A 21,121-nucleotide genomic window follows, 5' to 3' on the forward strand; every position below is an offset into this window, starting at 1 on the left:
TGGATGACGGTACCTGTGGCTCATTTTTGCAGATGTGGATGAAGATAAAAAAAAATGTTGTATTTGCGCAGAACTCTACATATAGATCAAATACTAAGAATATTGAGTTGATGAAGAGGTAAAAAATATATAGGGAATAAGGAAATGTGATTATTATGTACCCAATTCCAGCCTCAGGTATCCTTGTTTAAATGCAGTGACTTCTCAGATTTCATAGGGTCGCTCTAGATTTGCCATGTATCTGACTAGATTGAGCAGATGCTTGTAGCCTGAAGTGTACAAATCAAAGGCAAGTCAAATGCTAACCTCCCAGACCACAGATCTGCTTTATTCTTCAGCAAAAATCAGAAGTGTCACTTTAATAATTGCTCTGGAAAGTTTTTATGAGCAGAGAATGCCAGTATTCACACCACGGACTCCCAGTAAAATGAAACATGGTTTTGTTCAAGCTGGAGCCATGAATGTAAGTATATACCCATTATACAAGCTCCTGGAACAACAGATTTAAGAGAAAATAGAAAAACATCAAGACACGAGCTTCCAGTTTAGTAAGCATTTTATTGGTAAGAATTTTCACTGTAACTTTAGAACTGCATAGTGAGAGAGCAGAACATCAGGGAAAGGACAGTAGTTAGGATTCATAGCAAAGAACACAACACTACAGCACCTGAGAATGACAGCAATTTATGTTTATGCTATATCTATCTACATACTGTTGTGCATGTCAGCTTCTGTACACTCCATATCATAAGCTCTATGTCCTGAGAGAAGGGGGAAACCCAGACACATGTTGGTCAATTTTCCCTTTTGCTTTCTAGCTGAACTTTGGTAGGCAGTGCTAGAAGTGAAGACCCAACAAAAAGCTGAGTATTCTGTGCTATCATTTTGGAAGCCAGCTCTTGCCAGGCACTGGTTAGACCACATTCAACAATAAACAAAGGAAACAAATGTCTTCTCAAAGCGTAAAACCAACCAGACAATGTTACTGCTCTTCCCATAAAGAATTCTAACTCCCAGCTCTCAGGCAGACACAGTTCTACAAGCTCACTGTCACTGATGGCTTTTAAACTTTTAATATAATAAAAAAATCTAAATTTTCAATAGTGATTTTGGGAGCTCCGCTTGCTATATCTTAAAGTGGCAAATATCCATTTTCCCTCAAAACCAGGCCTCATGCATTCCTTGGGGTGGGCACCATCCCAGAAACCAAAACCAAGACGTCACAAGTCACATTTGACAATGTAGGCTTTTGGTCTCTGTTTTAAAGTTGAGTATCTGGTAGTCACTTTGGTCCCGACTCAACCACCCTAGTGTAATACCTTACTCTGAAAAAAATCAACAGTCACGGTTCAGCTGGGCACAAGCTTCAGTAATCTGAATAGGGCAGTTTGAAGCGGAGCCCCAGCAGATGCCATCGAAGGAAATATGTGTTTAGGACCAAGTCTTTAAAAATGCATCCAACCCAGATTATAACATCATTGCTGTCGCTGCCCACCACACTTTTCTGTAAGAGCAAGCGAAGTTCCTCATTAATGAGCAGAGTTTCCCAGGTGCTGAGTTCCTGCAGCTCCACAGAAACTGCAGATGCTCAGCACATCTGAGTGGGTGAAGCAGAAGAAAGGCAAAAGAAAAAGGTCATTGCTATGTAGCCACCCCGACAACACAATAAAGCTGCTACTTTAATCTTGAGGAATTAGATGCAAACCAGTGTTTTAGGGAAGTGGATTTATGGGCTGTTATAAATGGTTCATCTCAACATTAACTATGAGTAAGCTGAGGTGGCTGCCCACCAAAGCTGTTCATCAGAAGCGTGACCTCTGCTTAACTGCTCAATGCTAGCTTCCATCAGCAGCAGAGAGGCTGTGAAGTCCTGACTTCCAGCACCAAAGGAACTAATGTCCTGATTATATACTCCAGTACACATCACAGTGTGCTTAACAGCTATAAAAAGTGCTATTAAATTAGTAGACAATCAGCTGCCAAGATTTTGTTTGAAAGCAGTCTACCATAATAGAAGCCAACTACAACCTTCAGCTTTTCTTGAAGATTTTCCTTTTAGCGCATTACTGTGCAATGTCTGGTTTTCTTGCTTGCTTGGTTTTTAGACACTGGTTTTTTAGAACTTTCAAACCAAAAAGCAAGATGATCATTTTAAAGTGTAGCTAGTCGTACACATGAAAGTTCTACCAGCAACAGAGTTCCTTTTCCTTATGGGCTTTCTTCCTACAATCAAGGACTAAAGTATAACTTTGTGTTTTCAGCACAAGACAAAACACTCCCATGCTGTGATCAACAGTCCCTGCAAGAGAGTTACTAGGCTGATCTATTTTGTGCTTTGCTTTCACTCCCATTACAGTCTAACTCACACACACACACAAAAGTGGAGTTATATGTAGCTGTCTTTATTTTCTACGTGCCTCACACAAAATAGTGCCGAACTAAGTGAGCGATGGGTGTTCTATGTAGCTAGTCAGATGTCAGAGCTCCAAACAGGGTTCTGAACTATACAACCAGTTCCAAGGTACCCCAATGATTGGAATATGAATAGGCTTTCATTTAGGGCCTTGTCCCTCAGATGAGCATCAAGGAATGGTTGAGCACACTGCAAGACTGGACTCTAGGAGAGGATTAAGTGATACTTTTCAAACATTTTGGATTGGTGCATGGGCCAGTTTCCCTTCTGGGAAATGTGTTCTTTTGAACAGGATTATTCCTCTTTTGAAATGCCTGTTGTTTCTGCACAACCCGAATTCTTGGATGAATATGTGCAGTGCCCACTGAGTTCACTTGAAGCCATTATATGCACAGAAGGGCAGAATTAGGAAACTACAGTCTGTTACAAAGCCCCCCCCTCAATGTTCAGTGAAGCGCTCACAGTACACTTTGGTTCAACAATCTCTCATTACTATTAGAATATTTCTTTTCAAAGGATTTTCAAAAGGGTTTATTAAGACTAAATCAATTGATGACAGTTGGCCCGACAGTGAGAAAAATTTTGCTCTTGCTGGCTGTTAACCAAACTTTTCCGAGTATTGAAGAGTCCTGTACTGGTTGTATAGCACAACCCAGACAATACAGTTTTAGGTTACACCAGGTTTATTCCTTCCATCACAAAGTCACATAGCTGCCAGATCCCATCTATTGTCATCTTCCCTGACATACGCCTTGAAGATTTTAATCAACTTTCAACTGAAAGCATAAAGGAGGCAAAAGCCTCAAAACATTAAGACAGCATTGTTATGGGAAGCTCAAAAATCGAAGTATAAAAATATGATATCTATAAAGATCAAAGCTTAGGCACACCCTCCCTTTTCCCATGAAGAAAGTACGTAAGTTCTGTCTGTTGGTTCCTCTATGCCTAGCACAGCTCAGTTTGTATTATAAAGCAGGACTGTACAGTAGGGTTGGGCATGAGAAACAACTCAGCAGAAGAGAATCAGCTGAAAGATGGAACAGCTCCTTGGGCACTTCTGTAATGCAGAGTGAGACAGAGGAAGGGGAATTTTTTTTTAATGGCCACTTTAGGAGATATCAGAGGTGGTGCGTAAAAGCCAGACACCACAGCACTCATGCTATCACAGGCAAGATCTTGCTATGGGGAACGGATGGGATGCTAAAGTAACAGGTGGGGAACGTGGATCTGGTGCCTGGCACAGCCTGCATACAAGGTCCACTCGAGTTTCTTTCCTGTTTTCCTTTTCTATCTGCTTTCTGTCTGCTCCTCCCTTCCCCATTCATGGTTCCCTCCCCAAACAAACTTCAGCTTACCCTTTTAACACATAGTGGTACTCCCAGGCCCAGTCCTGCAAGGATGACTGATCAGTGATCTTCTCTGGACATAATACAAAACAGAGTTGAGCATAGATGCAGACCTTACACACAACAGCCCCTTCCCCACCAAGGCATTTGTGACTGGACAAAGGGAAATAACTGCTCTCTGATCAGATCCCCAAATCTTCCCATCCAAACTCATTAGCCTGCTAAGTCTGAGACCTAACTGCTTAAAGTCATGTGGGCCATGTTAAACAAAAGGCTTGTAAAGTGAGAGAAACATCTGTTGCAAATACAAGTACTGAAATAATTCACGTTTTATAGCACAGATATAATGGAGTTTTTCCTTGCTGAGGATTTTGTCCTATAAAATGGGTGTGGATGTGCTAACGCCACTGCTGATGTACTGCAACAACTCTCCCCATTTACACATTAATTTATGAGAATTCAGTGCCATCCACCAAAAAGTAAGCATTACCCTGTGGGACCATTAATAGAATCCTTCATATCTGTCTTCAGGAGTGTTTTGTGACACCAATAGCGTAAAATTCCTAAATACATGACTTCAATACACTGTAACATGCTGGAGTTAACAGCTGGACTAACTAGACTCAAGGATTAGCAATAACAAAAATTCCAGAGCAAATGGTTAACAGTCTGGTCTTAAGGTGGGTGACAAATGACAACACTTAATCCTTTGCTTGTAATATTAGCATTAGTATCAATGCAATCACTGATCAATAGGTATATAAATTCTTCAGACAGCCCAGCTTCATAAAAAAATCTCACATGAAATTAGCAAGTGCATTTTTAACCATATTTCAATTAAATGGTACCTTTAAACCCTCATCTTGGGATGGTTACAAGGGGGTTAATTAAGGTGTCAACACTAAAAAAGGTGCTCCTGCATTTGTCTTATTAAAAATCTTTACAATAAACAGTACTTTGCAAAATATATTATTGCACAGGAAGAATAAATAAAGGTTTTTGGAGCTACAAAGACAAAGATCCCAGGCAAGCTAGAAGACCCAGAACAACGATCCCAGGGCCATTCCGGTCGCTGCGCCAGCAAGCATGCCCAGTGCAAGGTCTCCATCATTGTCACGGTAACGCTCTCGAATGATGACATGATTTGCAGGGGGCTGGCCATAGGGTCCTAGAAAGCAGCGATAATTTGGTTAGGAAAAGAATTTGTTCATGATTTGATTTTGATGCAGGCTTGAAAAGCCTACCCAGTCACCCACTCTTTCCCTCCCCTTACACTTGAACTTTAACACTTTCTTTGTAGCTGGTGTGGTGAAAACTAACTCCCCATGGAGTGGGGGGTTCTGATACCAATTCTTGATCCTGCTAGGACAGAGAACAGACAACACCCCAACATCACAGAAAGATAAAAGCATAAACGTGTGGCTTGCCCATAGGCTTTGGCAACCAGAGACAGATTCTATTCCTGATTCTGCCAAATATTCCTTGGATGACTTAATCTCTGTGCCTCATTTTCTCAATATTCAAGATGAAAATAAAAAATTTCCAATCTTAGAAGAGTATTGGGGGCTTAATTCATGCATGTGTTTATTCTGAGCTCTTGAGATGAAGAGCCATATAGAAGAGTAAAAGTGCTCTACTATCTAAGGCCAACCACATCTCACTGGATTAGGTCTCCAGCTACCTCAAGTCAGTCCCGCAGCCCTTGCAACTCTTCCAGGGTGCCTTACAGGAGGGACTGAGAAGAGCTCTCTAGGGTTGGGGTGGGCAACAATATTTAAAAAAGGGGCCACTTCACAAATTTCTGAAGTGGCCCCAGGCCGCCCCAGAAGGGGCAGGGCCAGGAGATTTCTCATGGTCCTCTGCCCACAGACCCTGACTGGCCTGGGGACGGGGGAGCACATGAAGTCTTTATCCCCCCCACCCAGTGCCTAGAGAGAACTGCCAGCTGTTTTAAAACAGCTAGTGGTTCCCTCTAGGCACCACAGCAGGAGGAGACCTCATGTGCCAGAGCCGGGGGGCAGAGGAGCGTGTGAAGTCTCTCACTCCCTGCCCACACCCTGCCAGCAGCACGGAGCAGCTAGAGAGAACTACTGACTGTTTTCAAACAGCTGGCATTTCTCTCTAGCCATGGCACGCCCTTGGCGGGGGAGGAGACTTTGCACGTTCCCCCATCCCCAGGTCTCGATTGGCCTGGGGGCAGGGGAGCAGCAGGGCAGCCGCGGGCCAAATCAATCTCGCGGAGGCCCCTTTCCCCACCCCCACTCCAGGGGAAACCTAAATTCAGCATAAAGTGCTCTCAGCAATTCATTAAGTGGAACCTTTTCCTTCAGAGTCTGTGCTAAACCAAAGGACTAAGAATGGTTCCAAAGGGCAGTAGGCAAGAGATGGTGGTGAAGTGACTTAAAACTGGGGTCTTAACTACTGGTGGTCATTAAGAGCTGAATCCAAAGCCCATTGAAGTCAAAGGAGAAGATTATATTCCCACAGAATTTCTGGGGGAAGAGGTGTTAAGGCAAATCTCTTGGCCAAATTCCATGTTAAGTCAGCACATTATTGTGCTAAACCTCCAGAACAGCTCAACTGAACCCAAAATTCTTCACTTCTTATCTTTGTGTAGTGATAATTACCACCTTTCCTTTTTGAGAAGGACTGTCTGTTGGCTAGGGCAAACAACAGTTTCCTTCTAAAAAACTACCTATGGCTATATTCAGCATCAAGAGCAATGGAAATACTGGCACGGATTTCAAGTAATCGGACTTATTTTTCCTCCATAGGAAACAACATATCACTTCACAGCAACTTGATTAGAAAGTGTGGGAACCAAGCAGGAGGAAGAGGCTGGCATTTGTTACCTTGGTAGGGATACTGATAAGGAACAGCATAGGCTTGTCCATTAGAGGCATAGATGACTTGAGGACCAGGAGGGGGATATGCACCATTGTACTGCTCATAGCCATAAACCTAGGGGAATTAAATGGATCTATTAGATGATGTTCCTTTACTAAAGCATCTTTACACCAATTTAAAAGTGCTTTGATTAAGTCTCTACCCAATGCTGGTGCAGTTTAGGAATAATCAAAATCCACTGTGTCTATTTCACAGCATTCACTTTCTACATTCGCATATAGTTAACCACAGTATTTTGCCAGTTAACATCTTCAGTTCCTGTAGCACCAAGCTTAGCCAATGCAGAGCTATAATAATACATACAAGTATGGCTTGCCCATGGTTCCTATATAATCCGGCCTTGTGATATACAAGAAAACCGTGGCCAATTGGCAGTTGACAGGATGGGACCAGTATAATTTTAACATTTCAGATCCCCCATTATAAAAACCCTCTGTTCACACCATTTCTGAAGCCGTCTTTTCTCTGATGTACAGGAACAAAGCATATTGCTCATCTCTGCTGCTGTGCACAATTGGTATTACAACTATTTATAAGCAAGAAATGTGATTGTTCTGTTCCAAAGCCTCAGCAGCAGCATAGATATTACCACCACTATTTGGGTAATATGTCAAAGTCAGAACCTACTGAGGTCAGTAAATATTTTGGTTTTATTGTTGCCACATCCTAATCCAAGCAAACTCTAGTTATTTGCATCGCTATGAAATTCCGCACACAAAGTCCTTACCGATTTTATAAATTTCAGCTTCAAACAGTAAAACCAGGAAGAATTATCAAACAGAATTTTTATCCTGGAAGTGCAGAATTCGTGTCAAAGCCTTTCAAAATGTTATTGCCTCTCCTTATATTAAGGATGTATGCCCAATATTAAGGCTGTATAGCCACGTTTTACACAAGTAACTTGTAATTTATGGGCACCTCCCTTTTTCTCTACCCAATCTGAGACACCTTAAAAGGGCCTGATTTTAAGAAGTGCTGAGCTCGCCACCGATCAGAAGTCAAGCCCTTTAAAGGTACCTTAAGCTGGGCCCCTAAAAATCACTAGTCATTTTTAAAAACCTTGAGCTCTCTCTCTACTGAAAAATAAACCATGTTTAAGAAAAAGAACCAAAGCAACAGCACTTCCAAGGAACAGAATGTCAGGGTTCAATACAGTCTTTTCACATTTGTATTATATTTGTTTACACTCCTACCTCCGGTGATGGGGTAGCGTACGCTGTGTATGGGGGAGGAGCTGAGGAAATTGCGGTTTCATCATACATCACTTCAGAACCAACATAACCCTAAACATGAACAAAGATGACAGTAGTTACTCACTTCTTTACAAACAGAGAGAATTGACTAGAATCGTGGTGTCCAGCAAGCTAGCCAACTAGCCACATGTGACTATTTGTCCCACTGAAATTGGCTAGGTCACTATAGTGGCTACTGCTTCAGAACTGGTTGGACAGAGAGAGAGTGGCAGCTCTTGCTACACCTCAAAGGCAGAGGCGCTCTATCAACTAATCAGTTAAATATCGACTAACTGATTAGCTGATAGAGCGCCTCTGCCTTTCAGGTGTAGCAAGAGCTACCGCTTTTAAATGCGGCCCCCCCCCCCCCCGCTGCCTCTTTCTGCTAGAGGTGGGGAGGGTAGGGGGGGATAAAGAATGACTAGTCGACTAGCCTTTCGACTAACCGATAAACATTTGCTTATTGGACAGTTGATTACTCCTTAACATCCTTACTCTGCATCCCACTCGGACCATAGGTACCTCTCTGAGAGCCACTGCTTTAAATGAGGAGCTTCATTACAGCAGCACACAATACAGACACACAAGTTTTCTAGAGGCTATAACTTCATGAGATGATCCACAGCAGGAAGAAAGAGAGTTGTGTCACATAATGCCACAGCAGGACACTCAATAGGGGAGCAAGTTCCTGTCAGATGGCAAAATAGGAGACAGCAATGCAGATCAGCTCCTTGAGTCAACCGTTTTCTCTGGCTCATTAAAGGTAAGAGAAATAAAATGTTTTAAACCGATAGGTCATTGTTTTGAAGTCCAGGTTCAACTGATTAATTTGGGAAGGGGTCACGGGGCGAAGAAGACTCTTCACATGCAAGTTTATATACCCTGCTTTCAGTCACCCTCGAGTAATCCCCCTGAACTCTGTAGAATTACATCAGTGCAACCGAATGCAGGTGTTAGCCTACAAGGATCAATGGTAAAGTTCACAGCTGCACCCAAACATTTTGTACCAATGACAAGCTTCTCAGCAACCCACGCTCTTTGCCTACAAATAAAAGACAGACCTGAAATTAGCAAATCTATATTTAAAAGCCCCCTTCCTTCAACTGTTGGTAGAAACACACGTAATTTAAAACCTTGCCACAGAAGGTTTTTAGACGCACCCTCTGCTGAAAGTAATTCACACAGTAACTACTGCTGACTTCCAGTAGTTTGTTTATATATTTCAGAATGGCCTTAAGATTTTTGCCCTGGTTGTGATGATACACAATGCTGCTCCTATTCAGCCAGAGGCTTTGCATAAGGAAAAGGCTAACTTTATAGCTGTACGGATCCCAGTAGCTCCTAAAAATATTCTCTCCCTCTCTCATGCTATTGGAGATGGATTGCAGAATTTCTCTGACATTTTAGCTTTGGGTCTCTACTCAGATTTGTGGTTTTATTAGAGATTCTAGGGGATTGGAAGTTACTTTTGATTTGTCCCATGTTTTCCTTCCATGAAGGGAGAGGATTTCACACGCTGCCTCAAACGAAGGAGCCAAGATTTCCCCCCCCCCCCCCAAAAAAGATGAGGAGCTCATTGTTAAGTGCCCCAAAGCACTGCTCCTGCAAAGGTACACTAGTAGCTTTACACCTGTAAGGATTTTCACTGAACTCACAGAATCCCTCAGCTGTGTGAGGGTTTACAGGATCCAAGCCTATGGAGCAGGACCCAGTTAACCCCAGCAAAGTCAGTGGGTGCAACTGGATGCTCAGCACTTTTCAAAGTACGACCACTTAGGGGGGTGCTGGCAGATGGACTGTGACCACTCCTGGGCTCTTACGTATTTGAAATTTTCGTAGAGGTTTAACAGCAGAGAACATCTGAAGGTCATTCTCTGCGGCCTCATCTACACTGGTAGCAGCTTGTGGTAGTTATGTAGCTTCAAGTTGTAGTGAAAACAGCCTGTGTCCACAAAGCAGTGTACTGCTATGCTGAGCAGCAAAAGGCTCAGGCAGCAGGCTCGGCCCCACCCAAGTCTTTCACTGTGGTGCAGAAAGGCTCCAGCAGCGGAGCATGATCTTGCTAAAAATACCAGTGGAGACATGGGAGCACTGCTTGGGCATGTGAAGAGTGGTGCAGAAAACATACCCTCAGGTTCTGGCACGCCTTTACTTTCTTAAGCAGTGCCTGAGCATCTACGCTGCCATTTATCCCTTGTTGGGGGAGGAGGGGCATGCAGTGTCTGCACACACTACCGTAAGCGTAGATACAGCCTGAGACATTAGTTAGGGTGACAGCTACTAGTTGTACACTCTAGATCACCTGCAACCCATTCACAAATCAGTTAACTTCAACACGGAGGTTACTGAACGTTTAGAAAATTCTATGTGCAAGGAAAATGACTCCAGGGTAAAACAGGAGTTTCTTGGAGTCTTCACAGAAATCCATTCCTTTTAAGGAAGTTAAATGGCAGTTATCTGGCTAATTGTGTACTCAATGGAGAGGCAGCAGCACGGAGGGTGAAGGTGGCAGGCTGGAACTAATACACACGGGGAGCCAGCTGTTGGCTCTCTGCGCATGCTGGCTCCATGGGACCATCTCCCCCCACCTCGCTGCCTCTTACAGAGGAGGCAGGAGCCGGTGCTGGAGGGAGCCAGTTCCCCCTAGCACAAGCTCCATGGTGCCACCTATCCCTGCCTCCCAGCAGAGGCAACAGCTTGGGGGAGTGGTGGAGGAGGCTGCCATGAAGCAGCATCTGTCTATGGTGGCCTAGGCTTGCCATGAACAGAGGCTTATCCACAGCAGCAGTCCCTGTCCACGGGGGGTCTGAGCTCCCCACAAACAGAGAGTGCTCTGCATCCCACGGAGCAGACTCTGTCCATGGGGAGCTTGGACCCCCAAAGACAGGGGCTGCTAAGGACCAGCCTCTGTCTGCAGCACCCAGCTTCAAAGCAGCCTCCCCTAGCACCTCCCCTCCCTGGTAGCAGCCTCTGTCCACAGGAGCTGTAGCAGAGGCAGCAGCACAGGGTGGCAGGGGGCTCCCTGGGAGTAGGGCCAGGAGCACACTGGCTGCCGCTGCCGCCCCTGCCCCCACAAACTATCAAATAATCGTGTAACCGATAAGATTTCATGCGGTTACATGACTACTTAGTTACACTATATCTAACATCCCTAATACAAGATAGAATATTTGGCTCAAAAGACACAAACAATGTTAATTGCAAATACAAACCATACATTTCAACATATAGTTATCCAGTTTGAATATGATTATGAACCATTCTACCTGAAGCCCAAGTTTCTGAAGGTATTTAGATATTGCATGATTTCACACAACTATACTAGGCATACAGCACACAAAAGCACATTTTGTATCTTCTACAAATGAGTCTGGCAACTGCGTTAATTATCTACATAAGTGTAGCTGCCACTCATTTCAGCTAGAAGCTTCTCTACAAAGACACCCACTCCACCACTATCTGGTTTCTTTGCTGACTACCAGCATTGAGATGGGCCTGATCAAGCTATGAGCAGTGGGAAGGTCAAGCTGTATCTTAACCAGATACAAAAGAATTCATGAGCGCCCACAGTCCCAATCCTCATTGTTCACCTACAGATCAGCCTTTTCCCCGCCACAGTATATCCACCAGCTGTCTGACGCTCCCCCTTCAACGTGCCTTACAGCACAGTAGCTGCGGGGCTCCAAAGAGCACGCCTCTCCTTTAGCCGGTGTGCACAGCCACAAGCCTGCCTGCTACCAGAGCTGTGGGCACCAGCTCCATGGTGCTCACACCCCTTCTGGCTTAGGTAACAAGGGACAAAGCACAATCATCCAAATGGGTGCTTGAAGGCAGTGAGAAGAAAAATTGCCAGGCCTCTGACTGCCACTCACACATACTCCCTCCTTTCCCCATCACCATGGCAACATTCACAGTGCACTTACTGCATTTGTTCTAGCATCCTGGAGTGCAATTTTCCATGCCCTGCAAGAAACAGATTATGTACTGGATAAAGAGATACTCCACAATTCTAAGGTTTTGAATAAAATGCAGTTAGCAATTAAAAGGTGCAGTAGGAACTACGTTTCAGTAGACAAAATGATATGTTGAAAAATGTATATCAAAGTTATCGTGGATGTGGGTAGCCTCATGTTACGCTAAGACATATGCACCAAGGGATTTGTGGGAAGGACCAAAGAGGCATTTACGCCTCTGTTCAGTCCCTAAGCCCACGACAGGAGTAATGGGTGCTGTTCTGGGGCTCCTTGTTTGAATACAGAGAAGGGCAACAAACGAAGAGCCAGGCATGAAGATACAGGAGACCAGCAGCAACCTTGATAAAGGGGCATCACTATGGCAATAATGATGAGTGGGGTAACGGAGACATGTCCCCGCAATCGCTTGAGCAATTGCACCTCTGCAAACGTGTAGCCTAAAAAGCAGAGAAACAAGGGCCCATATCAAAGGAACATTCTTCCTCTTGGCATTCACTGGCGTGAAACACCCTTGAGGAATTTCAGAATATTTGGGGCTCATTCTTGGGCCACAAAGAGCCAAGTACAACATTCTTTGGAAACTCACAAGCAGTCATCTGCACTTTCTGCACAGAGATTGATCGTCTTTCCATCCCGACAAACAATCTGCAGCACACAGTCTCTCGACCTCCCCTCTGGAGGCTGGAAATCTAGTTCAGAAAAACAAAGCAAACGATTTCCATTTAATACTTAGGAAAACACTAGCCAGAGTGCTACACTCCCACTTAAAGGCAAGGAGACAGCTGGATGGGGCCCTGTATAAATGAGCACCAGCCTTGACCCCTCTGTGCTGGCTGCACACTGAATACAATGGCAAGCCAGAACACGGAACAAGAGCTGCAGCTTCCCCAGGGCAACTTCACCAGTCAATGCTGTGACTTCTGCCACAGTTCAGCACTTTACCCAGAATGCATGCCAGCAGACTCTGTCACATGCCACAGACTCCCCATCACTCAAGCAGTTTTATATGTGAATTGTGGCAACCACCAAGATAATCTACCACATGGCAATGCCATATGTGAGAAACATCTCCCTTTGTTAGTTTAAAATTTCCTTCTCAATTCCATCCCTGTAAAGTAAAAAAGTACATGTTCTACCTCGGCATTCATTCCCCACTTTGATGTTGATACAGTGCACTCGCATGTGGATTTTATCCTCTATGTCATGGCGATGCTGATCATCATAGAACAGCAAATGGCCATCAGACCACAGGTCAAACCAATTCTTCTTCCAACGTCGTAAAATAGTGCCTGGAAGAATTAATTTTGCATCAGGATCTCTCAACTTTAAAACGCAAATAAAACACACGACAGCTAGGCCCTACACGTCATTCCTTATTTAACAATTAGCATTGTGATTGCTAATTTCTTTTTTTTAAGCAAACAACATAATGCTTCAGGATTCTAACATGCTAGTGACCAAATAAATAATCAAAAGCGAGTAGGCATCAGGTATATTTTCCAAGCCCCACTTACAATGGTCTGTTTGGGTTTTTATTTTTCATAAAGCTTTAGTTATAGACCATGCAAGCAGCAGACAACAAGACCCGGCACACTCAGCTATAGCAATGCCTACTGTAATCTGAAAGGTCAGATGATGATTCTATCAAAATAGGATGTTTTTATGGTCCAATATCCTTGAGATCAACCTCAGAGAGCTGTTTAAACAGGACAAAGGAAATTTTTTGTTTCCAACTGATGGCCTATAAAAAAAACCCTAGACGTGCAGCTAAACTATGCGTGGGAGAAAGTAGTGAACAAGCTCATCACTTACTTTGCCGAAGCAGCCATCCGCTCTTCACAAATGCCATCTCCGTTTACTCTATGGGGAGAAAAGAAGAAAACCACCGTCACCTTCAATACATGGCATCAATCAATCAATCAGGCATGCTGGCTCGATGTAAACACCCTGGCACAGTTAGCTGATGGGAGCACAAGAGTGGTTCCTTCCTGAAATGCTTGCCCAATGAAACAATACCTGGCTGGGGTACAGTCTGAACCATTAAAGAGTGAATTGCAGGAGTTAAATGGAAACAGTCCAGATCATTTTTTGGCAGCCCCCCAACTGGGAAGATATCTACTAAAAACAGTTAGTACACCACTAACTCATGCACTGTTAGTGAATGCAATGAAAAATATCCTCTGATTTTAGGAGATCCCTTCGCTACTACTGACCTAATCCTGTTCTTTGCCAAGGGCATATCTACGCTTGCTGCACTGGAGATCAACATTCTGGCATTCAAGTTTGCGTGTTCGCAGTCATAACGAGTAAGGGAAGTCAATGGGAGTCTTTGCTCCCACTGTGTGGATGCCTCCAAGCTCAGCTCAGCTTAAGGCAGTGTTTCTCAGCCTGTGCTCTGCGGACCACTAGTGGGCCACGGCTCGAGCTCAGCCTCCCGTCTTTCCCGCCCACAGTGGTGAGCCTGCACTGGTGCTCCCGCCTCACCCTCGCTCTCCCACAAGGTTAGAGCGCCAGCCTCCCATGGTGGGCGGGAGGTGAGGTGGGAGGAGAGGAGGAGGAAAGCCTTGAGCCTCACTGTGCGATCCGGCTTGCAGGGAAGAAGCATTCCCCCTTCCCCAGCAGGGGGACTGGGATTTCTCCCAACTTACAGAATAATCTCTTCCGATCCGTGTCTGTGTCTGTGCAAAACCCCCTTTTAGCACAAGATCCTTATGCCTCCCCAGGGGTGCAAAAAGGAACCTGACGCTGGGCTCACCATGGTGTTTCAAAACGGCAGCGCTGCATGGAGCCCGGGGTCAGTGAGGGAGTCCCCAGCTGATCCTGGGCTCCACGTGGTGCTGCCGCTTTGAAACTCTGTATGTAGCCTGATGCCGGACACCCTGCGGCATTTCAAAGCAGCAGCGCCGCACGAAGCACGGGGTCATGCAGGGGAGTCCTCTTCTGACTCTGGGCTCCACACAGTGCTGCCTCTTTGAAACAATGTAGGGAGCATGGGGACAGTGGGGGATTTCCCCGCTGGCTCCATGCTCCCTGCAGCGCTTTCACCTTTGAAGTGTAGCACCAGTCCTATGGCTGTTACACTTCAAACGTGAAGACGCACTATCAACTAATTGAACAGTCGATGCAAATTGCATCAACTATTCGATTAGTCACTCGAAATGTAACATCCTTAGCATTGAGACAGTGCCCAGATGGAAAAGATGTCTACGCAGCACAGATTTAAGAAGTTCTGGATAGCTGTAAAGAGAATACTCTCTCAAGAGCAGGGGACATTGTTTGGGGAACCAGACAGACAGACAGAAATAGCGTCTCTGAAGAAGAGATGCTTAAGTTACCAACTGGACATGGTCAGCCTTTACGTAAGATATGCAGTATTACTGTGGTGTTGTCAGTGCCAGGATATTAGAGAAACTTATAGGGTGATGCTTACTGGTTTTGGTTAACTGGCAAGGGCTGTCTGGGGGAGAGGGGGGTCCGAGTGGCATGCAGAGCAGCCTCTGTTTGTGAGGCACTCAGATCCCCCACTGACAGGCTGCTTCGTGACAGCCTCCGCTGCCAGTGCTGCGCTTCCTCTCCCTCTGTTGCCTCTGACAGAGGAATCAGCACTGGGCAGGGCAAGCAGTATCTTGGAGCCAGTGCTGGGGAAAACTGGCTTTTAAGACAGCAAGGTGGGGGGGGGATATGCATGTAGTTGACAAGATTAACCCTTAAGCCTAGACTTATTGATTAATCATATAGTTGAGTACATGTTGACATCCCTAGTTGACACACAGGATAATGTAGCCTGGGGCCTGGTCTGAGAGTGGCAGAGTTAAACCTGGGGATTAGTAAAGGCATGAGGCCTGACAACTGAGGGTGTGTACTTAGAGGTAAGAAAAGGGATAGAGGAAGAAGTAGTCTTATAAACTGAATATTTTAGATTCTTTTTGTAAGAAATGGATAGTAAAGTATTAACTGAGTGTTTACTAGGACTTCCATTTTAAATCTTTTTTTTGGGGGGGGGGGAGGTAAAATTGATAACTTGTCATTAATAAAGGATTGAGCTAAAACACGACTGTCAAAGAAAACTTTTCCCTTCTAAATTTGGAGGGTATGTGTGGACAGTTAATATAATTTCTGCGCTTTTAAAATCTATATTTACAAATTGTAGTGACAGGACTTTAGGTAGCTGTTTTAATTTCCCCATCTCTAAAAGGGGATGATTACCGTAACTTAACCAGGACATTTCATCTCCTTTGTTTAGCTCGTTCCAGTTGAGACTCTCAAAGAGTTTGAGAATGTCAAACTTGTTAGTGTGCCAAATCAGTGAGAGCTTTAATGGATACTCTTTTGTACTTTCATAAAGAGTGCATGTTGAGTAGTAGGTTCAAAAGGGTCTGAATCTCTTTTAAATTCCTACAGCTTTCATTTTACAAGTTAAAAAAGAACATCTGTAGGATTGTCCTTGTTGCAATTTGAAAAACACTTTTGTTCTAGCTATTGTTTGAATCACCGACAGGTAAGCAAATCCCAACCCTTTTAAAATGAATGGTCAAAACAACCGTGTGTTATAAAACAAAACCCGCTCCTCCCCATCTTTCCTTTTAATGTTTAATTTCCTTTATTGTGCAAAAAAATCCAAACTATAGCAGCTGAATATAATGTATACTAGAACTTAGTTTAATACAGTGTCTTCTATGTGCAGTGTCATGCATTTGATAATATCACTTGAAAGCTGAAGAGAAAAAACAGTTTTTCATTTTTAATAGATGCTGGCTCAGCAACAACAACAGTGCTTCTCAGAGTAAGGTGGAGAGAATTTTGATATAGGACAACACAGGATAAAGGAAATCTCATCCCTTCTGTGTTAACTTTAGATGGTATCCTCCTTTCTGTCCTTGTGCGCTTCAGTGGGACTGGTGTTTAGCAAGGCCTGAAAGCAGGACATGGCTGGAGGTTCTGAATGCCTGGGGAAGTTAGGGTGGTGATGTAGTTTGCAATTGAGAAGTACAACAGAGGATGTCTAGCAAGTGTTATGAAAGCCAGCGGAACAGTTATGAAATGTGTTGGGGAACGAAGACATGGCTCTGTCACCTGCTGACGCACACCCTTGCTAATGGCAAGTGGGAGTTCAAGTGAAGCTCAAAACTGGCATTATATTGGAATTGGAAAAGGTTCAGAAAAGGGCAACAAACAATTAGGAGTATGGAACAGCTTTCATGTGAACAGAGATTAGTAAGACAGGGATTTTTTCATCTTGGAAAACAAACTACTGTGGGGGATACGATAGAGGTCTATAAAACCAGGATTGTTGCAGAGAAAGTAAATGAAGTTATTTAATCCTTCTTGTAACACAAGAACCAAAATAAATGAATAGGTAGCAGGCTTAAAATGAACAAAAGCAAGTGTTTCTTCGTGCGATGCTTAGTCAACCTGTGGAACTCTTGGCCGTCACAACAGGCTGTGGCAAAGAGAACAACAAGGCTCAAGTGAAAACTAGATACGTTCATGGAGGATAGGTCCCTCACTGGCTAGTAGCCAGAATGGGCAGGGCTGAGCAGCTTTCTTTGCCAGAAGCTGAGGATGAGCAACAGGGAGGGATCATTTGATGATTCCCTGTTCTGTTCATTCCTTCTGGGGCATCTAGCATTGGCCACTGTCAGAAAACAGGATTCTGAGCTAAATGGACTTTTGGTCTGATTCAGTGTGGCCATTCTTATGGTCTTTAATATTAAAGAATGGCTATACTGGTCAGACCATCTAACCCTGTCTTCTGACAACTGTCTTCCTGTCTTCTGACAACTGCTGGTGCCAATGGTTCAGAGGAAATTAACAGTACAGGGCAACTATCAACTAATCCTTCCCCCATCATCAAATCCCACCTTCTGGCAATCAAAAGCTTAGAAACACCCAGGGTTGTGTCCCTGATCCTCTTGACTGGTAAACATTGGTGGACCTACCTACTTCTTTTTTGAACCTATTTATTCTTCTGACCAGCTCAACATCCCGTGACAAGAAGTTCTACAGGTTGACAGTGCATGGTGTGAAGTACTTCCTTTTGTTTGTTTTAAACCTGCTGCCTATTAATACAACGGTCATCCAATGAGCTTACAGACCTCAATCATATCGCCCCTCGACCATCTCTTGTCTGATTAACAGTCTCGGGTTTTTAGGCTTCTCCTCATCTGGAAGCAGTTCTAAAACACTAATTTTTTGTTGTACTTCTCTTTGTTTTCCCTAATATTTTGAGGTGGGGCAACCAAATCTCTCTCCACTTCTATGATTTTTCAAAGATGATAGCTAAAGGCTCAGATACCTCCTCTATAAGCTCTTTGAGTATTCTAGGTGTATTTCATGTATGCCTCGTACACATCTAACTTTGCTAAGGAATTTTTAACTTGTTCTTTTATTTAACTTCTAAACCTACCCCATTTCCACTTGTGTTCACTATGTTAGGCATCCCATCACCATCCATTTTCTTGACAAAAACCGAAACAAAGTCATTAAGCACCTCTGCCATTTCCAAGTTTCCTGTTATTGTTTCTCCCTCCTCACTGAGCAATAGCCCTACCCTGTCCTTAGTCTTCCTCTTGCTCCTAATATACTTGCAGAATGTCTTCTTGTTATCCTTTATGCCTTTAGCTAGATTTAGCTCTTTTTGTGCCTTTGCCTTTCTAATCTTGCCCAGCATACCTGCGGTGTTTGCTTTTGTTCATCCTTTGTAATTTGACCTAGTTTCCACTTTTTATACAACTGTTTGATTTTTACATCATGTAAGATCTCCCAGTTGATGTCCTGTCATACTTTTTTCATCTTTCCTACGCAGTGGAAGTTTGCTTTTGGGCCCCTTTAAAAAACTGCCAACTCTCTTCCATTGTTTTTCCTCCTACTCTTGCTTCCCATGAGACATTACCTTCCAGCTCTCTGAGATTACTAAAATCTGCCTTCCTGAAATCCAATCTATTTCGCTGTTCTCCCTTCTACCATTCCTTAGAATTATGAACTCTATGATTTCATGGTCATTTTCTCCCAAGCTGCCTTCCACTTTAAATTTTTCAACCAATTCCTCCATTTTTGTTAAAAACAACATCAAGAACAGCTTCCCCCCCTTCTAGCTTTCTCAACCTTCTACAATAAAAAATTGTCTCCAATGAAGTTAATGTTGAAACCCTTACAATGTTGAAACCTTTTTGTGTTGGACATAATATTTTACTTTATTTAAAATTAAACCTGGCCAACCATGCCTCAATTGGGGCCCAGCCCCCATCTGGCCACAGTGTCCTGTTCCTGGCTCTGATCCTGGGACAGGCCCCATGGTGCAGTCCTCATCTGACCCCTCCTGCTACAGCACAGGTAGGAGAGACCATGATCTGGCTGCAGCAAAGGTGGGGCTGGCAAACGTAGCAAGTATAAACTTATATTTATAGTGTAAATATAATCCAGAATATCCAATAGTCTCTTCTTTAAGATTTGCACTATTCCTGAGTAAAATTTTTAAAACCTGCCTTCCCTACTTGTACCTGCTTTGGGAGAACGAAGAAAACTACAGGGACAATTAATATCATTCACATGACAACGATCCCAATCCTGCAACTGGATCTCAATGGCAATCCATGCAGATGCAAGGATCTGCCCATGAGATCTAACTGAAGCATTGGGACCCAGATACTCAGTTGTGACCACCAATTAGCTACACAGATATCTCAACAGTGTTAAATGTTACTGTGAATGACTGAGTATGGAGAATTTCACCTTTAAAACTACAATGTAAAGAAAGGCAGCTAGGGCAAAACTGGTGTGAAAAAAAAAATCAGGCGCAGAAAGATCCATAGAAAAAGATCCATCTTCGAATGGTGCCAGTGCTGAGTTTAGCAATTCACAAGCCAGCCTAAGGAAGTGGGGTTTCAGGCTTAACAGCGATGTCCTCCTCACTTAGCTTGTTCAGCTTTTCTCCATGCCTTCCCTTTTCTATCGCTCCCGCTCAAATAAAAATTCAGACACCAGCTACATCCACTGAAACAAGCAAGAATATTTTTGCCTTTTAAATTTCCCAATCCTGCAACTGACTACCTGTTGGCAGACTCAAGCCTACTGAAGTAAACATGCGCCATGCAGAGCCACTTACACGGTCTGGGAAGAGAGCTGAAAAGGCCAAAGTCATGCAACTAAAAAATGCTCGAGATTCACAAGTCAGAGCTCAGATGCAAATGACTCAGAGAAGCAACATCCCATTTAGTTCCCTGCCCAATCCACCCCCTCCGTTACGCACTCTTACTTGTACTCTGTGGCTGTTTCTCTGCTCTTACCAGAAACACCTGCTACCGCTCCACTGCTGGACAATGCGCACCTCTATCGTGCGGGCTGTACTAGGATTGTGCCTTGTGCCACTGTCCCAGTCTAGCCACAGTACAAAGCTTGCTTGGCAAGTCTGTACGACTTTGGTGCGAGGGCTGCCTAGGCGCTCTAGCAGCACAGAGCGAGAACACCGCCTCACCCTGCAGTCATTGGGGTGAGCTCGGCGGCAGGGACAGAGCCCGCCCCGCAGGGAATCGCACCCTGGCAGGGACACGCTGGAAACTTTCCCCGGCCTCTGCCGCCCCGCTGCGCCACCTCGCCCCGGCCCAAGCTGGCCCGTTTCACCAGAGCGGCCCCCGGGCTTCCCAGCGCAGCGGGCGGCGCCTCCGCGGGGAGGCAGGCGGGGCTCCCGGCGATGTGGGACGCCAGGCGGGCGAGGTGCCCCGGTGAGACGCCGGGAGCCCTGCCGAGGAGCGGCCGCCGCGCAAGGGGCCTGCAAAGGACCCGCCCCGTTACCCCCCGCGGCTCTGCCCCCCCCCAGCCGCGCGGGGTGGCGGTTACAAAACACCGCCCCGCCCTTGGCAGCCCCCGCCCCGCCCCGCCGGCGGCCCCGGACGCCCCTACGCACCTGCTGCCCGCGGAACTGACGCGCGACCCCGCGCACGGCGCCCCGGCTCCTTCCTAGCGCGGCTGCTCCCCGCCAGGCGCGGCTACACTCCTCGGCCCGCTCTGACGTCAGCCCGTCCCGTGAGCCGTGAGCTCAGCTAGTCGCGCTGCGCATGCGCCCCGCCGGGGCTGCTGGGAGCTGTAGTTTTCGGGGGAGGTGGGCCCGCGAGGCGATGGAAACAGGGTCACGTTCTCGGGTGGCAGGCTCCCGCCCCCCCTCAGATCTCCCCGACTTCCGGCAGCTGCCTCAAAGACTTACTGAGTCTCTGCCCAGTTTAATAAAGTCCAGTCCCCTGGGCACGCGGAGGG

General features: G+C 45.1%; 1 protein-coding gene across 2 annotated transcripts; it reads right to left on the bottom strand.

Moving 5' to 3' along the window:
• Positions 1–538: 538 nt before the first annotated feature.
• On the bottom strand, positions 539–20,915 carry PLEKHB2 (pleckstrin homology domain containing B2). Of its 2 annotated transcripts, none has more exons than XM_075937457.1 (8): positions 20,775–20,915; positions 13,685–13,732; positions 13,009–13,161; positions 12,459–12,561; positions 11,822–11,861; positions 7,860–7,949; positions 6,612–6,720; positions 539–4,927 (listed from the first exon to the last, which is right to left on the bottom strand). In XM_075937457.1, the coding sequence occupies exons 2-8, from the start codon at positions 13,719–13,721 to the stop codon at positions 4,791–4,793; spliced, it is 669 nt and encodes a 222-aa protein (XP_075793572.1). In that variant the 5' UTR covers positions 13,722–13,732; positions 20,775–20,915; the 3' UTR covers positions 539–4,790. The 2 variants fall into 2 exon arrangements, with proteins under 2 accessions (XP_075793572.1, XP_075793573.1); XM_075937458.1 differs by lacking the exon at positions 20,775–20,915 and adding an exon at positions 20,158–20,620.
• Between the last annotated feature and the right edge of the window lie 206 nt (positions 20,916–21,121).

Source organism: Pelodiscus sinensis, chromosome 10 (genome assembly GCF_049634645.1).
Source record: "Pelodiscus sinensis isolate JC-2024 chromosome 10, ASM4963464v1, whole genome shotgun sequence".
NCBI lineage: Eukaryota > Metazoa > Chordata > Testudines > Trionychidae > Pelodiscus > Pelodiscus sinensis.